At 38.0% G+C, this 20,350-nt stretch overlaps 1 protein-coding gene across 1 annotated transcript in view; it reads left to right on the top strand.

Moving 5' to 3' along the window:
- The window catches only part of TLN2 (talin 2), a 569,404-nt gene that overhangs the window by 330,508 nt on the left and 218,546 nt on the right, over window positions 1–20,350 (top strand). Inside the window, exons 11-14 of the mRNA XM_069098382.1 lie at window positions 121–263; window positions 3,962–4,089; window positions 17,768–17,831; window positions 19,739–19,843. Of these exons, the coding sequence (XP_068954483.1) occupies window positions 121–263; window positions 3,962–4,089; window positions 17,768–17,831; window positions 19,739–19,843 (440 nt within the window). The remainder of the gene's footprint in view (window positions 1–120; window positions 264–3,961; window positions 4,090–17,767; window positions 17,832–19,738; window positions 19,844–20,350) is intronic.

Below are 20,350 nucleotides of genomic sequence, written 5' to 3'. Positions count from 1 at the left end.
GTTTTTCTAGCTGTTATAGTTGACATCAAGAATAACAGTCTATCAAATGGCCTTTTGTCAAATTCTTTTAATTAAGAGATATAAACACCTTTCACTGACACAAGTCTCATTGCATTCCAGTAAATTGGCTAGATCACAGTCGAACGTTTAGAGAACAAGGAGTGGATGAAAATGAAACATTACTGCTTAGACGGAAATTCTTTTATTCAGACCAGAATGTAGATTCAAGAGATCCCGTGCAGCTGAATTTGCTTTATGTTCAGGTATGGTAAGTCTACAAATTCAGATTAAGCAACCATTGGGAAGCCATGGCAGGGGGGATGTAAGGAGTTGGAGGTAGACTCTGTGTTAGTTGGGTTAAGTGATTAAAAGCCTTCCTCCAGTACCCATTGTGCATGAGAAAACATTACTTCCACCCACTGGACACTTTTTTGGTCCATGTAATCATAGGGAGCCATCTAATGGAAAATAGGGTAGTTCTGTTCCACTTGAGATTCTTTCCTAGATGAAACATTGATCTGGAAGGTGCTAGGCTAAATGTTGACCTGTAAGGAACACTAGACATTAATTCTAGGAATGTAAAACATGTAAAAGCCAATTGCGATACTTGTTAAAGTAACCATGCTTAGAGAGACAATTACCAAAAATGCACAAGCAGAGTTAGCCCTGGATTCCTTAGCTAGTGAAGAGGAAACAACAAATTAAGGACGGGAAGATTGGAGATCAATGAATGGAAAATTGGGAAAAGGGAAGGGAAAGATAAGTTAGTAAGTTCTAGGGCTTTTAGTCTGTTCACATGCTATTTCCTATGAACATTGATGCTTTCAATTTATAAGTGCATTCAGTTTATAGAAAATATAATGTTGATCTCTAGGACAGGCTGTAGTTTTATTCTATGAGTTCTTTAAATGCAGGTAGAGTATCTTTGCCCTCCAGGATCACACTGATTTTGCGGTCACTGCTTCACTGCCTGACTTTTCCCCTTGTGATATTGGAAGGAACTTAAGTTAATGAGGGAATAAGGTGATACAATGGAAAGAGTCTTATATTTTCAATCAAAGAACATAGGTTTGATGTTTCTCTCATCTCTATCAATTACCACTTGTGTAACTTTGAACAAGTCAGTCCATCTCTCTGGGCCTCAGTTTTCTAAAGTGTGAAATGATGGCATTGGATTGGCTAACTATTGCTATCCTTTCCTGATGTAAATTATATGAGTCAAAGATAGCTGAACATCTTCATTTCTAAGACCCATGTTTCTCAACCTGATAATTTGGCAAACACTTTACAATTTTCCCATTATTTTTCAAGATCATCTTTGCCTTCTTGCATCTTCAACAAATCTTGTTAAGATTTAAAATAAATATCTATGACTTCTCCCTTCTTAACCTTTTAAACCATTGCCATTTTGGGAGAATGTTTATCTTTTTCTTTACCTAAAATTTCACTTAACCAAAGTCAACAGTGATAACTTTAAGTCAACATTTTGTTGGTGATATTGTTCATTTTTATTGTTCTTCCCAAAGTGTTGCCTACTTTAGTGAAAACACACAGTAGTATGTCAACAGAGAAATCTGTGAGTAGGTTAATGACAATAATAATAATAATAATTAGTCTTCACCAGGCAAAACAAATCAGACACAAGACTATCAAGGAGAAGGCTGACACTTAGATTATTAAGAGACTAGCATCCTAAAACCAAAGCTTGCTTAATGCAAAATTAAAAAATGCTCATCAATTCAAGAAAGGTATAAAAAGGATGAATACTTCTTTGCCAGAAAGGAGGAAGACTGACTGATAGATGTTCTCAGAACACATGGTAAATAGGTTAAAATTTTACTAAAACACTTTTGGAACAAACAGCAGAGCTTCACAAAGCAGTAACAGAAATGGGTAATAGACATATCCTTATAAGATGTATCATGTATAGCTAGAAGTGGTTTATATCCAAACAAAGCTTATGTAACATCTAAAAATCTCAGAATGGAAACAAAGGGTACCCCATGGGTAACATGCACATGAACTCAATCAATAATAATATTTACATAGAAATTCATAGCGGAGTCATACGGATTTGCTACAGAAGTAGAGCAGCTTGTGGTAATGCTGCATATTAGATCATTGCAACCAGGTGAAAGGTTCTTATTATAGGCTTCTATTTGTTGATCAATTCAAATTATACCATGAAATAATGGAAATTATGCAACACTTCCCTGTAAATTGCAAAAATCTACCAGATACTTAGACAATCAGGTGGCTGGAATTATCTACCAGGCACTTGTTATCCTTTGCAAACTTACAGATGACAAGTCCCCATATTACAAATATATACACCAAAATATTTTTTAGAATTCAACAGATAAATCATTATGAAACTGGTGCATCATGGTAAGATGGAAGTGTTGCCCATGATCACCCAATCCTAACAGTGATCCATAACAAATTTAAGTGTAACTTTTTGTAGCTGCCACCTTGACATATACTCATAATCACAAAACCACATGGAACGAAAACCCTTGAAAGTTTTGAGTCCTCGTTATTAACACTGCACAGGAACTGGATGAGGTACATGTCTACAAGAGTTGTCCCTAAAATAATTCTAGTGAGTCTCCTGAAGATGAATTTACACCTCAGTATTCTTAATCAATTTTTAAAAATGATTTTATCAATGACAGTATGCTATATCTAAAAGAATAACAGCAGGATTGTAACTTGTCCACAGATGTTTTCTGCCAGGTGGCACAATGCATGGAGTATCAAAAGTGCCGAATTGAAATCCAGACTCAGGCACTTATTAGCCACGTGACCTTAGGCAGGTCATTTAACCCCTCTGTGCTTCAGTTTCCTCAACTGTAAGATGGGGATAATAGCATCTACCGCTCAGAGTTGTGAGGATAAAATGAGAAAATATTTAAGTGCTTTGAAGACCTTAAAGTGCTATATAAATGCTATCAATTATAATAATTATTATTGTTTTTGTTCAGTTGTGACAGACAGTTCATGACCCCATGGACCATAGCATACCAGTGCTGTCCATAGGGTTTTGTTTGTAAAGATACTGGAGCGGTGTGCCATTTCTTTCTCCAGTTGATGAAGGCAAACCAATTAAGTGATTTGCCCAAGGTCATGTAGCTAGTAAGTATCTGAGGTCGCATTTGAACTCAGGTCTTTCTGACTGCAGTCCAAGAGCACTATCCCATGGAGTACCTAATTGCCTCCATTATAATTACTACTATTATCAAAAAAGAGGAGAATAAGATAGTGATAACAATATTAATAATAATATTGAATGAAATTCTGAGGAATTGGGTTCTGAAATGGAAATTACCCTGGGAAGAATGATAGCAGCTACTCCAGAGTTAAAGCTGTAGGCTGACCCTTTCTACTTGGAACTCTTGGGATGGTCAGATTGACTTAGAAGACCAAAGAGCAAGTATTACTCCTTCATTTTCTGCCAAAATGTGGGCAGAAACATCAGAAGAAATGAGAAATGTCAATGTCCCACCTTACGAAAATGCTTCAGTCGATGGTGTTGACCACTAAGGTAGACAAACCATGAATGTGCATGAAATGGACTAAATATATCAATGTTTTCATTACATACCAGTTTTGTATCATAACAACACTGAAAACTGAGTTTACCAGTTATACTTGGGAGCATTATATTGCTTTTTGTTGGAGGAATCCTGAACTCTTTAAGTCATATTTCAGATCAGTACAGGGAAATTGTAAGAAATAACTTCATCCTTTAGCCCAGATTACATAAAATTATAGCTGAAGTGGAGGACTTAATAAAATCTGAAGAGGGACAAGTTGTAGAACCTGAGGTCATTGAAAAGCTTCATTTACCACTAAAGGCAGAAATCCTGCCTCATAATGAAATGCGTGGTAATGATGACTGGTATTGATGTAGGATGGTGGTGTTTACAAGATGCTGAAATTTCTGACTCTTGCCTTGCAGGCTCGAGATGATATCCTAAATGGTTCCCATCCAGTCTCCTTTGAGAAAGCTTGCGAGTTTGGTGGATTTCAAGCCCAGATACAGTTTGGACCTCATGTAGAACATAAACATAAACCTGGGTTCTTAGAGTAAGTAGCTTTTTTGGTTAATTCTCTCTCCTCCTCCTCCTCCTTTTTCTTCTCTGTCTCTCTCTCTCTGTCTCTATTTCTGTCTCTCTCTCTAAACCAAATACTTTTGGCATGGTGGTTTCCCTGGATTCTTTCAATATTCAGCTCACATTCCAGCTTCTGCAGGATTCCTTTCCAGACCTTCAGTCTTTCCAGTGTTGGTGCCTTTACTCTGACATTTTCTCTCATTTATAGTGTGCTTTATTTCATATGTACCATTATTTGTACATTTTCTCACTCATTAGAATGTGAGCTCCTTGAGGGGAAAGACTATTTTTGTCTATCTTTGCATCCCCAGCTCTTATCACAAGACCTAGTTAGTATGTGCTATTGAATTAATCCTGGTTGACTGTCTGATTTCAGGTAAATGTATAAGACTTGTTTCTTTTTCTGCTAACAGCTTAATACCAGATATTTCAATTGAGCAGCAAGAAACCCTAAAGTTTTATTCATCATCTTTCCATGAGCCTGAATTACAGGGACATATTAACTATGAATGGTGCAGAATACAATTGCCAATCACAACCTTGTCCTTCAGCCAGGGGTCACTTCTGTCAGGATCTTAATGTACATTTTTGCAAGGTCTTGTTCTGTCCCTCTCCCAGTGGCAGCTTCCTGTCCTTTGCCTATTATTGCCCTGATTCTATTTCATTTTTTTCTTAATGTATGTAGTTGAAATAATTAGATCAATCATTCAGATGCAGGGGAGTTGTCAATATAACAGTGCTACTTATAGTTGAGTATGGAGAGAAATTAGTAGCAGGAATGGGAAGTGAATGTCAATTGGGGGAGTGGGACTAAATGAGTAGGCACAACTGATGAGAGAATTCAGAATATGTTGTGAAGAGGAGATGGGATCATTAATTAGATTGTGCCCAAGTGTCTTCTGAGGGGAATAATGAAAATGCTGACTCAGCCCTTAAGTCTCATACCATCTAAATGGAAGACAATAATAGTAGATGCCCTTGAGAGAGAAGGAAACCTTGGCTTTTTATTTTTAAAATCCTTCTCAGGGGCAGAAAATGCCCATCCATTCCCTATTATTTTGTCTAGCCTATACTATTTGAAAGAGTCCTACCCTTGGGTTAGTGAATCTGAGGGAGTCTCTACAAAGTGATGATTTGTATTGGAATATTGTATCATGACCTTGATTCTCAGACTTGCTCTAGAAAAAAAAAAAACTTCCCAAGAGAAATTTCTGTTATTTCGTCCTCTATCCTCCAAACAAGTCACATTACCAAATAATCAGTAGTGCTTATTAACCTGGCTAATGGAACTTTCTCCATACTGAAGTTATGTGAAGACCACTTCACTGTTCGTACAAGAGTAACTTAATTATGCTATTAAGAAATGAAGATCCTGTTTTCGTTTTGATATCTTTAATGATGATCTTTAAGAAGGGAGATGGTTTTAAAGGCAGCAGTTTAAATGACTTCTCTATTTTTAACCACTCATAGCTGTAAACTCTCTTTGGTTCTCATGGGCTTTAAAAGGGAAGCCTAAGTAAAATCCTTCTCACTCATTTCTTTCCAAATATGTTGATTATAATACTATATTTATATCCTTCTACCACGAAACAGGAGCTGTTACACCTTATGATAATAAACCATTATCATAGCATGTAAAAGATAGGTAAACCGATAAAGAGGCAAAGGTATTTTCACTCTCTTAGGTAATTCTTTGCCTCGAAAGAGTACTTTGATTGAATTCTTCCTTTACCTGTTATGCTGGAACTTGTGATTTTTGAATTCCTATAGGGTCCCCTGGGGACCAAAACACTTCCATCATCCTCAAGGCAGTTTTGCTTTCATGGAAGAGTTTCCTTTACATCACTGGTCTTCCAGAATAAGAATCTGATTATAAAATTACCTGTTTGCCCCAAATATGGAACACAATTTAATTATCAGCCAGTCACTTCGTTTTTAATAGGCATAAATATGATTGTAATGTATTTATTTCTTTAGCTAATTATTGAATACCTTCTAATTCTAAAATACTGTTTAGGTACCAAGGGAGGCAAAATCATAGTCCCTGATATGATTGATATGCCGAAGAGGGAAATTAAGGAACTTGTATTGGATTATCGTGGATTGTCTCAATCAATATACTCTATAAAAGTTTCAGTAAAGGGCATGGAAGTGCAGTTAGGGGCAGAAGGAGAATGGGAAAGGTTTAGAATAAGCATGGTGGGGAATGCAATAATAAATCAAAAATAAATAGCACCGGTACCAATAAGCAGGTTGGGCCCACTTGAACTTAGTTAGAATGTGACTTTATTGCTGGCCCAGTCAACCTGATTTCCTAACTTTCTTTGGCAATGCTTGGCAGTTTGGGGAGAGGAGTCCTATAGAATGACATTGTCCTCAAATACATTGATAATGTCCTTTCATTTGAAAATGTGAGCTGGCAAACACTCAGAAATTGTGTTTTTTAAATCTTCTAAGATGTAAAATATGTACTTCAACTATGATTCCAAATTAAAACAAGCTTATTGTTGCCTTGTGGGTTTTTTTCCCTGAGGAATTTGATTTGCTTTTTAATTTAGGCTAAATATAGCATAGGTAATGAGGCATTTTCATTTAACATTGATATTGGATTGTGTCTTTTCCTTGTTATATACCATACAGGTGGTAATTCCTGTGATTGTGCCCAGAATTTTAATTAAATTAAAACTAGGAAAGCTACATGTACCCTACTTTCTCTTTAATAGTATATTCTAGTCTTCAGGGAAGTAGTCTACTTATTCAGCAAATCCTATTTACTTACATAAATTCCAGAATTATGCCATGAACATCATGTGTCTGTTTATATGCATCTTTATATACTGTATGCTCAAGACCACTATATTTGCTGTCTGAAGAAAGCTCTGTTAGACATAACTTGAAACACTGTAGTATGTCATAGTCATCAGATTGATCTCAGGAATATTTTGATAGAAATCTGTATTTTATAGGTATACATCTCATCTAGCAATGTATAACAAATGGCTATAGCACTGGCTACCTATTACTGTGTTTGAAAAATTGATTTTAGTTGGTTAAAAAAATTATTCTCTGATGCACAGCTATTTTCTGCTCATAATGAAGGCATTTCATCTCCAGTAGAAGTTCAGTAATCATCTATAATGTGTTCCTTGGTCTTTCATCTGTGGTGCCCTATGATTTGTAAATTTGCTTAGTACCTTAGTGAAATTCTCCTATATTGTTTTCTTTATAGTCAATCAATCAAAAGTACCTACTATGTGTTGGGCACTGTCATAAAGTACAGATTCATTTGTCTGGAATTTAAAATGTTTTCCCCTTTGACTTGATCCTACCTTGCCATCACTTCTCTGTCATTTTTTCCCACTCCAGTGTGACACCTCTTTTTTCTTTCCCAAACTTGGAGCCACAATGTGATTTTCTTGGTGTCACTACACTCTCTTGTCTCCCCCAGCACCACCCACATACATGCTTATCTAATCATTTGCTGAGTAGTCTCAGTTCAAATTCTGAACTCTTATATCCATCCTGTCCTCTCCATATTCAATTATACCATCTAGGTTTAGACCTCCTGTATCTCTCATGAACTACCATCTCCTAACTTGTTTCTCTTCCTCTAGATTTTCTCTTCTCCAATTCATTTTTCCACACAGCTACCAAAATAATTTTTCTAATGCATATATCTGACCATACCATTCCCCCACTTAAACATTTAGTGTTCCTGTTACTTGTAGAATACTGATAGAACCACTTACACAGTGTTAAAAGTATCACTTATGACTTGCAGAATATTATTACTTCTACAATAAAATATAAACTTTATATCCTGGCAATCAGTGCCCTCCATAATCTGTCTCTTGCCAATGTTTTCAACCCTGATGTCACAATTATGCGCTCTATATTCCAGCCAGTCCATACTAGTCTGAATCTGCACTTGCCTACCCACATTGTTATACATGTTTTCCCCTATGCTTATAATACATTATGTCCTTGAAATCCTTCTCTTCCTTTACAGTTCAGCTCAGGTGCCAACTTCTCCATGAAACCTCAAGAATTTCCTTCCATCCCCCCAAGATGAAAGCACTTTTTTCTAGACTTCTTTACTCCTATCAGATTCAGTCTTATACTAATTTTTGTGTATTTTTCCTGTCTCCTGTTACTAGATTCTAGGCTGCTTGAGGGCAAGTTCTGTAACCTTTTCCATATTTACATCTATATTGCCTAATCTATTCCCTTGCATATAGTAACATTTTTGTTGAATTGTATTTTTGAATTGGAAATAACACTCAAAATGTGGATTTTGAAAGATTAATCCATTGATGGTATGCAAGATGGGTTAATGTCAAGAAAATAGGAAGTTAGGGAAAGCTAAGTGGCACGGTAGATAGTGCATCAGCCCAAGAGTCAGGAGGACCTGAGTTCAAATCTAGCCTAACCAGTTACTTACTAGCCATGTGATCCTGGGCAAGTCAGTTAACCCCATCTGCCTTCAAAACAACAACAACAAATAATGTGAAATTAGGAAAACCATTTAGGAGGCTGTTGTGATTGTTAAGGCAAGAAGTAATCAGAGTATAGACTGGAGTGATGGCAATGGAAATGGAAAGGAAGAAACAAGTACTGGAGATATAGAGTAAGAATTGACGGAATCTGCTGGTTAGTGTGGTTTGCCCATCTTGTCTGAACTACAGTGGTTTTTGTTTGATCACGTAGAGATTTTTGTCTGGCTGAAAATGTAGGAAGGGAGAAGAAATTTCTCCCACAGTTTACATATTCGTCTCATGGTGTCTAAACCTGCTTTGATAGTGATTTTCCTACAAGACAAAATAATTCACTTTCTGAATGTCTGGTAGTGGCAGAACTTGAAACTTTTCACTACAAACTCTAAGCAAGTTTGTTGTTGACTGAGCAAAGCTTTTGACAGCATAAGAGGACTTAAATCAGTTTTATCCTTGGCATCTGCTCAACTGTATATTTTCTCCTCTTAAGCTCTTTGGAGTTTTTCCTCTTTGAGATTTTGTGTGAATAATTTAGAGGCCATTGCTTTATTTTGGAGCATACACTAAAGGATTTTTTTTTTCCTTTAGGGAGGATGGGGCTTTAGTCAGGGATACTTATGCTTAGACAGTGTGGAAGGCAGGGGGAGGGCAATGGAGGATAACAGCCACTTCTTGGAAGATCATTTCATTCATTTTTTTTTATTTCTGGACTAATATAACTTCTTCCTCTTCTTTCTCCATCCTTTACCACCTCACAATCCCCCACCTCCAAATTCACTCTCAGCATTCCCATTTTATGAGCTATTATTTATTGATTGCATTGAGGTAGTGTAGAGTTTTCTTAGTAGAATCTTCTGTCTGAGGACTCCAAGAGTATTATTCTATATTACCACGTTCCCTGTATCCTCTCCCTAATAGTAATTAGCTCTGAGCATTTCTGAACAATGTAAGGTTCAGATTGTGCCACATAAAGCTAAGGTTGAGATTCAGTGCTAAATTGTACCAAACATGATCTGTGTGCAATATTTCTGTCCATTTAATCATAGGGCAAGCCCAAATGGCCTTGGAAACATGTATAAATTCATTCCTATTCAACAAACTCATTTATTAAGAAGTTGCTATGTGTCAAGCTCTGTACTCATCATTGGGATGGATATAAAGTTTAAATAAGATTTTGTCCTAGCCCTCAAGGAATGTAAAGTCCATTGCTTGAAGGCCTCTACTTGACTTCAATACAGTGTATTAATTTTGAAGTAGAGGTGTAAATTCAAAATCTAGGGACCCAGTAGCCTTTTTGGCGGCCTCCATTTTATTCTTCATTCCTATCCTTTACTCTGTAGTGACTGTAACAGTGTCCTGCCGTGTGTACCCATCATCACCAATTGTCATCTTCCCTTCTGTCATTTTTTCTAATTCAGTATGACCCTTCTCTTTTCTTTCCCATTCTGATGTTAGGAAGTGACTGCTACCTGGGTACTCCAGGCGGTCACTCCCTTACCTCTACAACTAATACATCCATTCATATGAAGTCTTCTGCATTTTTCTATAATGCCTTACATAGATTGCTTTTGTGGGCATATGCCTCTGGTAAAGCACTCTGTTTTATTAATGCAAAGACAGGTTAGGTACCAGGTTACTGTAAAATAATAAGAATAACTGTTTAGGAAATGTAGCAGATGCTAACAACCAAATGAATGCTGTCTTTTAAAGTAATCACCTTTCTTGCAGCCTTAATACTTATTCCAATGACATATCTATTGTTCTGGACCTTTCTGGAACTCTGTTGGAATTACTTTTAGAGTAGTAAATGGAGAACCAGCCTTGGAATCAGGAAGATGACCTGGGTTCAAATTCAGCCCCTGATAACATGCTTATGTTGTGAATAAGGACAAATCAATTAACTTCTCAGTGCCCCCAAGCAATCTCTTAGACTGTAAGTTGCCAGGTGCCAATCTGCATTGAGAGGAGTTTCCATATCAGGGAATTCTCTATACCAGCAGAATCACAGATTAGCACTAAGCAGTGTTTTCATATTCATGCCTCGCTAGGGACCAAGTTACAGTAAAGTAATAAGAAGTATTATTTTAGCAAACATTACAGATGCTAACATCCAAAGGGAGGCTGCCCTTTGAAGTAATCACCTTTTGAATCTATATATTTACATCAATAATGGTACCATTGCTGCACAAATTGATCTGACTCTTTATGGGAATTGACATTAGAGTCAGTTTATTAGCCACATAAGAAAATGAATAGAATTATGTAGTCCCTGAGTGGAAGCTTTTCTCTAATCTCCTTCCCCCCTCCCTGTTCCCCAGCCAAAGGTGATTTCTCCCCTCCTATAATATCTCATGCCTCTCTATTTGGCTTCTCCCTTGCAAGACGTCACATGAAAACTTGGGTTGTGGTTCTTTTTTTTAAATATTTACACACATATATACATATGTATGTATATGTATATGTTGTCACTGTGCCTTGGTTGCTGGAAGTCCTTTATTTCTGGCACACTCCCTCCGGTCACCTGTTTCTCTTATCTCTGGCTTCCTTAAAATCTCATCTAAAATGCCATATTTTTCAAGAGGTCTTTCCCAATCCACTTAATCTATTAATGGTACCCTCTGTAAGGTTATTATGTATCTGCACAATGTATCCTGTAATGCACATACCTATTTATGTACATGTTGTCCCACCTCACCAATTACAATGTAAGTTCTTGAGAGCTGGGACAATTTTTGCTCTGTGTGTATGTATATATCCTTAACACTTAGCACAGTACCTTATAAATACTTAAGAAATGCTTTTGATTGATTGAATGATAGATGGTTCTATATGACTCCCAGCTATCTATAATAATTAAACACACTCCAAAGATGAATAATTGCCAGCACATTCTGACACACTCTGCCTAAAAAAATAGTTGTTTCTGAGAAAAGAAGATATTAGAAAAGATTAAGAGGGGAAAAAAATGAAGGTTATTTAATTCTTCCAGAATAATGTTGCAAATAATGCATTTCTAAGTAATCAAAATTTGGACACTAATCATTTTAAATAGGACTTTACAAGGAAATGAAACTAAATATTCATGGTTCAGTAGAGAGTATATTGACAGTAGAGTTGGGGAACCAACTAAGATAAAACTCTGTCACTTAAGGACTTTGAGGCCTCAGTTTCTTGTCTGTAAAGTGAGAGAGTTTGACTATATGACCTGTAAGGCCCCTTGCAGCTCTAAATCTGTAATCTTGTAATACTTATAAGGGCAGTGCCATCCATCCCCTTCCTCCAACATTTTCTACCAATCCTTCATATTCCCTAGGCATAGACATGAACAGGAATACATGACCCTCCCACAAGTAGAGCTCTGTGTCTGCCTTGAGTCCATATTTTTCACTTGTCTTGACCTCTCCTTACATCCTAAAACCTCTCTACCTTCCTCCCATCTGAAAGAGGGTGTTCCCCTAAGGGAAGAATCCACCCAATGACATTGGAGCAGGGTTATAGCATGAGTAATAGTGTCCCCATTTTACAGATGCAAAAGCTGGGGGGCAGAGCAGTTAAGAGCCTTGCTCAGGATCATACAGGCTAATAAACTGCAAAGCTGGGCTTTTTTTATTTTTTAATTTTTTTTATTTTTAAGCAATCAGGGTTAAGTAACTTGCTCAAGGTTACACGGCCAGTTATTTCTGGGTGTGGTGCTGAGTGTCTGAGCCCGGGATTCGATCTCTAGGTCGTCCCAACACTGGAGCCAGTACTCCTACTCGCTGAGCCACCTGGCTGCTCCTAAAGCTGGGCTTTTTAACCAGGCCTTCTCACTCCAGGCTTAGATCTGCTTCCTCCTACACCACAATGTATTGTGGTCTAAAGGTAATTAATTCCAGCCCTGCAGTCAGGAGGACCTGAGTTAAAATCTGACCTCAGATACTTGATACTTACTAGCTTAGTGACCCTGGGCAAGTAACTTAACCCTGATTTCCTTTCCTCCCCCAAAATAAAGGTAATTCCTCAAAAGATGTCCCAGAACATTGTAGGTAATAGCATCATTGAACTGAACATTCATCTTCCTGGGGTAGGCATTTTGAAAAATAATGGTTATTTGAATATATAAATTCTTGTATATTTATTAAATTACCTGTTTTGTAACTTTAAAACCACAGCTAAGTGCTTTACAGTATCCCTTCCACATTGTGGGGGACGTGGTGCCCCCATGATTTGGAGAATCCACATAAAATTTTTTCGTCCTCTTTTTGTACCAGAGAGGAAATCTAAATTATTGTGGTAGTAAAAGAAAAACTATGTTGATATTTTACAATACTATATTTTGTGCATTTATGAGTTTCTAAACTTTTTCTGTGTTGTTCGATGGCCTTTATGTGTCATGTGTGGCTTCCGCAAAATTCTCCCCAAATTCCCATTTAATTTCTTATTCCAACCTGCTATATTTCAAAACTGTGATAGGGAAAGTCACAATGTGGAAGGGATAATTGTAGTAGATACACCTCATCTAACTTTAAAACCAAGCCTGTGAGGCGAGTACTCTATTATACATGTAAGTACAGATGACTTTGAGAAGTGTCATAGCCTGGTCCATGGTCCCACAGTTAATAAAGAGGGAATGGGATTAGAACCCAGGTCTCTGGTGACTGAAAGTCTAATGCCCTTTTACTGTGTCATCTCCCATGACATTATAACCTGTTCCCACAACATGTCAGTAGAGTTAATAAAGTTTGAAATATATATCCCAGTGTTGAGACTGAGGGAGCACAGTGACACCACCTTCAGTATGCAGACCATTACCTTGCAATTCTCTTGTGTTGAGGTTGTGGAAATAGCTCAGGGACAGGCTTCCTCCCAGGGCTTAAGCTGTTCAAGGCATTTAGCAGGGGCAGACTGAGGAAGGCCTGCTGGTATAGTCCTAGGGACTTGGCTAGGAGATTTTTCAGGTAGTATGAAGTTTGAAAATGAGAATAGAGCAAGGGAAGTATTAGGGAAGATGGCCTGGCCTCACAGACACAGGCTTTGGGGTGCCTGAGTGTGCATCTGTGGCTATCTTGGAGGCAAGATGGTGAACTGGAAAGAGAATTTGCTTAGGAGTCAGAGGCTCCTCTGCATTCAGATCCCACTTCTGATGCTTATTACCTGTGTGATCTTGGACGAGTAACTTCAGCCTCAGTTTTCTCATCTCTAAAATGAGAGGGTTGGGATAGAAGGCCCCTGAGGTCCCTTCCAGCTCCTAATCTGTGATGCTATAAAATGTTTGGTTTCCATTTTGTTGAAAGGAAACAGGAAGAGAGATAGTATGCTCTTCACAAATAGGTCTCATACTTAGGAGAAAATTGTCCAATTGGATTTGGCAATCTAACCCATTTTGTAGGATGAAGCTTGTCATTTTGGCTGATGGATTTCAGCTGGATATGAGTCCCAGCCTCTTACATACCTTTGGAAACCAGGCTCAGTAATCAAAACAGTAACCAGGCCCGAACTACTACAGTGCTAGCTGGCAGAAGAATAATGGTAGGTGGTCTGATTTTTATGGCCTAATGCTGATGTGCTTTTATGGAAAGGACCCAGATTATAATTTTCTGACTTCCCAAGGAGAATAAAAGAAATATGCGGTATTATTTTTAAATGAGCACATAGAGAGCTATGTGTTAAAACACCAGGCATATGACATCTACTTTGTAAGTTTGAGGAAATATTCTGTCAGTCTAATGAAGGATTTGATAGGGAGTTGGGCATTTTGGCACTAAAGGGTTTGCTTAGCCATTTGGTATCATTTCTGTCCATCTTCTACGTTCCAGGCTGAACAACATTTGGTGCTTAGAAGTATCTGTAGAGTTGGGAAGGGAGATGGGAACTTCAAAACTTTCTAAAAATATGCCTCAAATTCTTGTCAGTGATTATATACTGGGACTGACTTGTGAAGTAAGGCATGTATGTAATGTACTTAGCCCCTGTCTAAAGGCCAGGCCTATTCACTTTCAAAACAAATTTTATTGTTGTCTTATATTTTTACATCATAGTCATTTCCAGTTGTATGCTTGAATAGGAAAGTGGCATGGTTAGACTTTTGCTTTAGGCAGCTTGTGGAGAATGGACTGATGAGGACCTGAGTGGCTCTATGGCACTCAGTTCTTAACATTGTAAAATTAGCAGGTTGATTTAGATCAGGGCCTCTTAAACTTTTTCCACTCGAGACCCCTTTTCACCTGAGAAATTTTTATGCAACCCTTGGTATATAGGTATATAAAATAGGTATACAGAAACCTTTTATTGTAGCCAAATTTTTCACTACTCCTACATTCAGTTATGCAACCCCATAGATTTAAAAGTGCAGCTTTAGATGACCTTCAAAAGTCCTTTCCAGCTCTAAATCATTGATCCTATAATTTAAAGCATCAATAACATATTCCTTAAAAACGCTTAGAGCTGTTTTATTTAATCAGTCATTGATTCATTCATTGAACAAACTTCTATTGTATTCCCTGCCCTGTGTTAAGCACTGGGAGCATATATAAAAAAAAATCGTCAAGCCTCAGTTCCTGTTATTGTGGATCAGGGAAATAAACTACTAACACAAATCATTATGACACATAATACTACATGATAAGTTTACATAGTAAAACATTTTATTTTGACATAGCAGACACTTCCCAAATAAAACCCCTACAAAATACATTGAGGATACCACTTAGTAGTCTGTTCTATTAATCCTAGCTTACTTCAAGAAGGGCCTTTGCTCGAGTGCTAACAAGGGGAGCAGAAAGGCTAGATAGGTACTACAGATAGAGATCAACAGGACTTGCCTTGTTCTAATTCTCTTTAACTTGGATCTGGTAAATGATTGAGAGTAAGGAATCAAAGATGTCAAGATACACCAGTGACTCTGTATCACCTGCGTGGTGGTGTCATCAGCAGAAATAAGGAGGTTAGAAGGAGAAACAGCTTTAGGGAGAAAAAGAAGTTACCTCTGTGTCATGTTGGGTTTGAGTTGCCTGTGACACACTCAGGTGGTGTTGTCCAAAAGGAAATTGCAAGTGTGAGTCTGTAATTGGGAGGAGAAATCAGATTTGGAGATAAATTTGGGGATTATCTATGTAGACAGAACAACAGATGAAATCTTGAGAATGACTGTGATTTTCAAAAGAGAGAATTATAGACTAGTAGAAGACTAAGAAAAGACCTTGGAAGGGGAGAGGAGAGAGTACCAGTATTTAGGGCCAGAAGGGTAAGACAAGCCATCTCAGGGCCAAAAAATGAGGGGTTAGGATAATCAGAAAAGTTCTTGTGCCCCAAGCCTGCATTAAACAGTAGAAGCACACTGTCCAGAAGAGATGATGATGGATCCGATGTCAGACTGCATTCAATTCAGCAAGCATTAAATACCTCTCATATAAAGCCCTGTGCCAGAGTTGGGGTAAAGAAACACAAAAACACAAATTTGTTCCTTCAAGGAGCTTACATATGTGGGGAGGATCCAGCAAGCCCACAGGTAAACGCAAAGGCTATATAAAGGACTTACAAAATAATTCCAAGAGATGGTGAGGAGTAATAATGAAAGAGGCATGGTGGGAGAGAGAAGGAAAGGCACAGTAACAGCTGCATTGTGCCGGAAGGAAACTCTGAATTTTAATGAGGTGGAGGGGAGGAAAGAGTGCATTCCAAACTACAGAGAACAATTGTGCAAAACCTAAGAGGTAGGAGATAGAATGGAAAGATAGTACAAGGGATAGTTAGAAGCCTACATTGACTGAAATGAAAAATAATGGAAAATGATTGGAAAAGTAGATATAAGGTTTTAAATGCCAAGCTAAGGATTGCGAATTTTATCCTAGAAGTAGTAGGGAGCCATTGAACATTTTTGAGCAGAGGTAGTGATGTGATCCAGTGTGTCATTCAAGAATATCAATATGGCAGCTATATGGAGGATGGATTGGAAAGGATTTGTGACTAGGAGCTTATTGCAGTAGTCCTCATAAGAAATGATGGGAGCCTGAACTAAGAGGTTAGGTGAATAAGGAGAACTTAACCAAAGCCTCATTTTCCCTATCTACAAATGGGGATAACAAGTATAGTTAACCAGATCTCTTTTCTCAAAAGTCAGAATCCCTCTCCTGATTTACATTTGGTTTCAGACACTGAACAACTTGGGCTAGAAGTATTCTTTGTAAAACTTAATGCCCTTTAGGCATGGAACTTGTTATGTCACCAGATCATAGCTAACACTACTCAATTGCGGCTCTCTTGTAAGTTTAGACTTTCCTAGGGCTCGTCTTTGGTCTGAATTTGATTTTTTTTATGTGGTTGAAGTGTTGTGTTGCTTACAGGTGGGAAGTTTGAAAGCCCCAGGAAAGAACCAATTTATTTATCCCTTGTCTACAAAAAAAGAGTGAAGTAAGGAAGCACTTATATGTGTCTTAATGGATTCAAGAAATGGTTTTGCTTTATTGAGTGTGGTCTGACTTTCTCAGGTAGTTTTTTTTTTTTAATTTGTGACCTAGGTCCATTCACATCTTCTCCACTCACATCACCAGAACTCATTAAATGTTGTCTAGAATATTATGTAAAAGCCTCCTAACAGGTCTCCCTCCCTCCACTCTGTTATCTCTAATCTATCTTTTACGTGGGTACCTAGTATAGTCTTAACTATTTCAGAGATCTGACCATTATCTTTTTGCTTCTTTCACCTTTTGGAATCCTTGTCTTCCTTGAAGAATCAGCTCATCTGCCCCTATCCCCATGAAGCTTTTCTTGACTCCACCAACTCCACCCCTGCCCATTCCTGTCCCCTGCTAAAATTCATCTTTCTTTATACTTAGATAATTTTTTTCTGTTATTTTCCCATTCTAAATTGTATCTTATTTCCCTTGTGTGAATGTATTATCTTCCCTTCTCCCCACTTGTCTGTCCTTTATTATAAGTACCTTGAAGTTTGAGTTATTTTGTTTTTCAACTTTGTATCCCAATTACTTGGCACATTTCCTGGCACACAGTACATGCTTAATTAATGGTGTCGTTTTTTTAAAAATTGACTTGTACTAAGCCTAGTAGAGAACAGATGGAATTGAGGTAGGGCCTTGACTTTGAAATTTTGTCAGTGGTTCCTTTTCTCTTTTATTGTATCCATCCCAACATATTAAATGGTTTACCTTTTTCTCCCCTCAGTCTAAAGGAATTTCTGCCCAAAGAATACATCAAGCAAAGAGGAGCTGAAAAGAGAATATTTCAGGTACTGAATGTAGTCATCTTAATATTCTACTCAATACCTTTCTCTATTTTTTTTAACCTGGGAGGCTTTTGTCATCATCCTGACTTTGTGCCCTATGCATCCCTTTCACTTATGTCATAAATTACCGTTAACTAAAGAGTAAAGAAGCTAATTTATGTCATTAATTACCATTCACTCAAGAGAAAAGAAGCTAATTTATGTCATTAATTATCAATAACTCAAGAGTAAAGAAACTGTCAACTCCTCTTTAAGTATACTCTCCCTATTTTCTTAATCTTTAGATTTTAGTTGAAGGTTCCCTAGTCTCAGACAAACATTCTCATACTTAATTTTCAGACAGCTTCTCAGTAGCAGCCAACCAGATACCCTGCAGTCACAGTGCAGCAGAAGTTGTTTTATCTGTCGCTTCTGCATGCTGATTTGCTTTTAGCCAACACCCTTATTCGAGAGCCATTATTTTAGAGAGTGATCGTGACTTAGTTTACAGAGAGTCAGTTGAAGCCAGAAGGACCTGTGTTAAACCCGGCCTCTGACACATAATGGCAGCATGACCCTCACTCAGCAAGTCACTTAATCTCTGTACATAGTAGTCAGCTCACTGAGCCTCTAAGTTGCACGGATGCTGACCTATATTTATAGAAGAGTATTCTCACCCGATTGTTCACTATATTAGTGATTTCACAGGTTCATTTCCAATCACTAGCCCCTGTGCTACAGGTATATTTTAAAAGACAAAGTTTAATTCTTTTCTGAGGTTACCACAGATGAATCTCTTCAAAGAGGACTGTTGGGAGCTTAAGAATTATCTTTGGTTTGAAATGTTCATTCCAAGACTCCTATCCATCTACACATCGTTTTTAGTCTTGGATTCCAAGCATGTAAAATGTCAGGAAACACACCATTTTCACACCTCCTGTTGGTGTCAGGTTTCTCAAAAATGTAACTCCATGATCCGTGCCAACCATTTTTATTTCAGTCATTCCTGCACCTTAAGGCCATGGCTGGCACATGCTTGTCGACCCACCTGCTTGGGAGGCTGGGGCTGGTGGATCACTGGAGTTGAATTCTAAGCTTCAGTAGAGCTAAAATCAATTAGGTGTCCACACTAAGTCCAGCACCAGTAATGAGTCCCCAGGAACAGAGAATACCACACTGTCTGAGGAGGAGCAGATTGTCCCAGTGGGAAATATGGAGCAGGTTAAAACTTCCATACTGATCAGTATTGCTATCAGGTCTGTGAGGGGCTGAAATACTTCCAATCTGGGTGAGGTAGAGAGACGTAGGACCAAAAAGAAGATAAAAATGAGAGGGAGAAAAGGGAGAGAGGGAGGAGACTCAATAGCATGTCAAAATGATGGTCCTCCTTTTGCCCCCCCCCCTTCCATGGGGAGGAGAGACAATATATAAGGAAGGGGGGAAAAAAGCATAAAAACAGGTTCATTTATGCATTTAAAACTGTGTAGAAGAAAACAGAAGGAAAACAAGAAAGAATCACGAACAAGCAGGACAGATTTGATAGCTGCAGGTTGAATTTGTTACATATTTTTTTAAAAAAAGCAAGGTGTTCATAGCAGATCTTCAATTTCATATATAATTCTCTTTTTATGTTCTGTTATATATGCAGAAATGTACATTTTATTTTATGTTTTCTTAGTTCAGAATTTTTTTAAAATGAACTAAAAAACAGAAAGAAATAATAACTGTCCTTGACCTCTCTAGGCTTATCAGCTCCCTCATCTGTAGAAACTTCCATGTCCTCTGTCCTCATAGCCCCTCTGTTTTCTTGATGAGATTGCCCTGAATTGGATCTCACGTGTATATTTTCCTAATGTGCCATAGAGTTTTCTCTAATGATTACCTAATGGAAGGATGCAGTAACTTTCCCCCGGGATCTTGTACTCTTGCAGGAGCACAAAAACTGTGGTGAAATGTCAGAAATAGAAGCCAAGGTGAAATACGTAAAACTGGCACGTTCTCTCCGGACCTATGGCGTCTCCTTTTTCCTCGTGAAGGTGAGCTATGTGTTTGTCAAGCTGTTGCATTCTGCCCACGCCTTGTCTCCTGTGTTCTTTTGATATGTGTGCTGACAGTTTTACGTTTTACTCATGGGCTGCTCAAGACCCTTAAATATGTGCGAAGAGGTGAGATATATTGGGAAAAGAGTGCTGTACAAGTCAGGAGTCTTGGGTTTGAATTTTGGCTCTGATTTTTATGAACAGCGTGACTCTTCATCTGATCTCATGAGCGTTATTTGTCTGAGACTGTGAAATCATCAGAGGCAATTAACATTTGTAATCTGTGACTCACCAAGCACAGACAGCAGAAGCAGAGTGTGGTGGTATGGAAACACCAGTGGATATGGAACCACCGGTGACTATGGAACCTGCTGGTCTGGCTCCAGATCCCAGGTGTTACTTAATAATTTTGTGACTTAGCAATTGTCCCCTAACCTCTACAGACCTCAGTTTTTCTGTCTGTAAACCAAGAGGCTAGACTTGATTGCTAGGGTCTCTTCCAAC

This window comes from Petaurus breviceps, unplaced genomic scaffold, assembly GCF_028583685.1.
Source record: "Petaurus breviceps papuanus isolate PSGF00001 unplaced genomic scaffold, PetGlider_PUasm1.0 37, whole genome shotgun sequence".
In the NCBI taxonomy this organism is placed as follows: domain Eukaryota; kingdom Metazoa; phylum Chordata; class Mammalia; order Diprotodontia; family Petauridae; genus Petaurus; species Petaurus breviceps.
The sequence above is the reverse complement of the archived record's forward strand: the minus strand, read 5'-3'. Positions and strand labels throughout refer to the sequence as shown.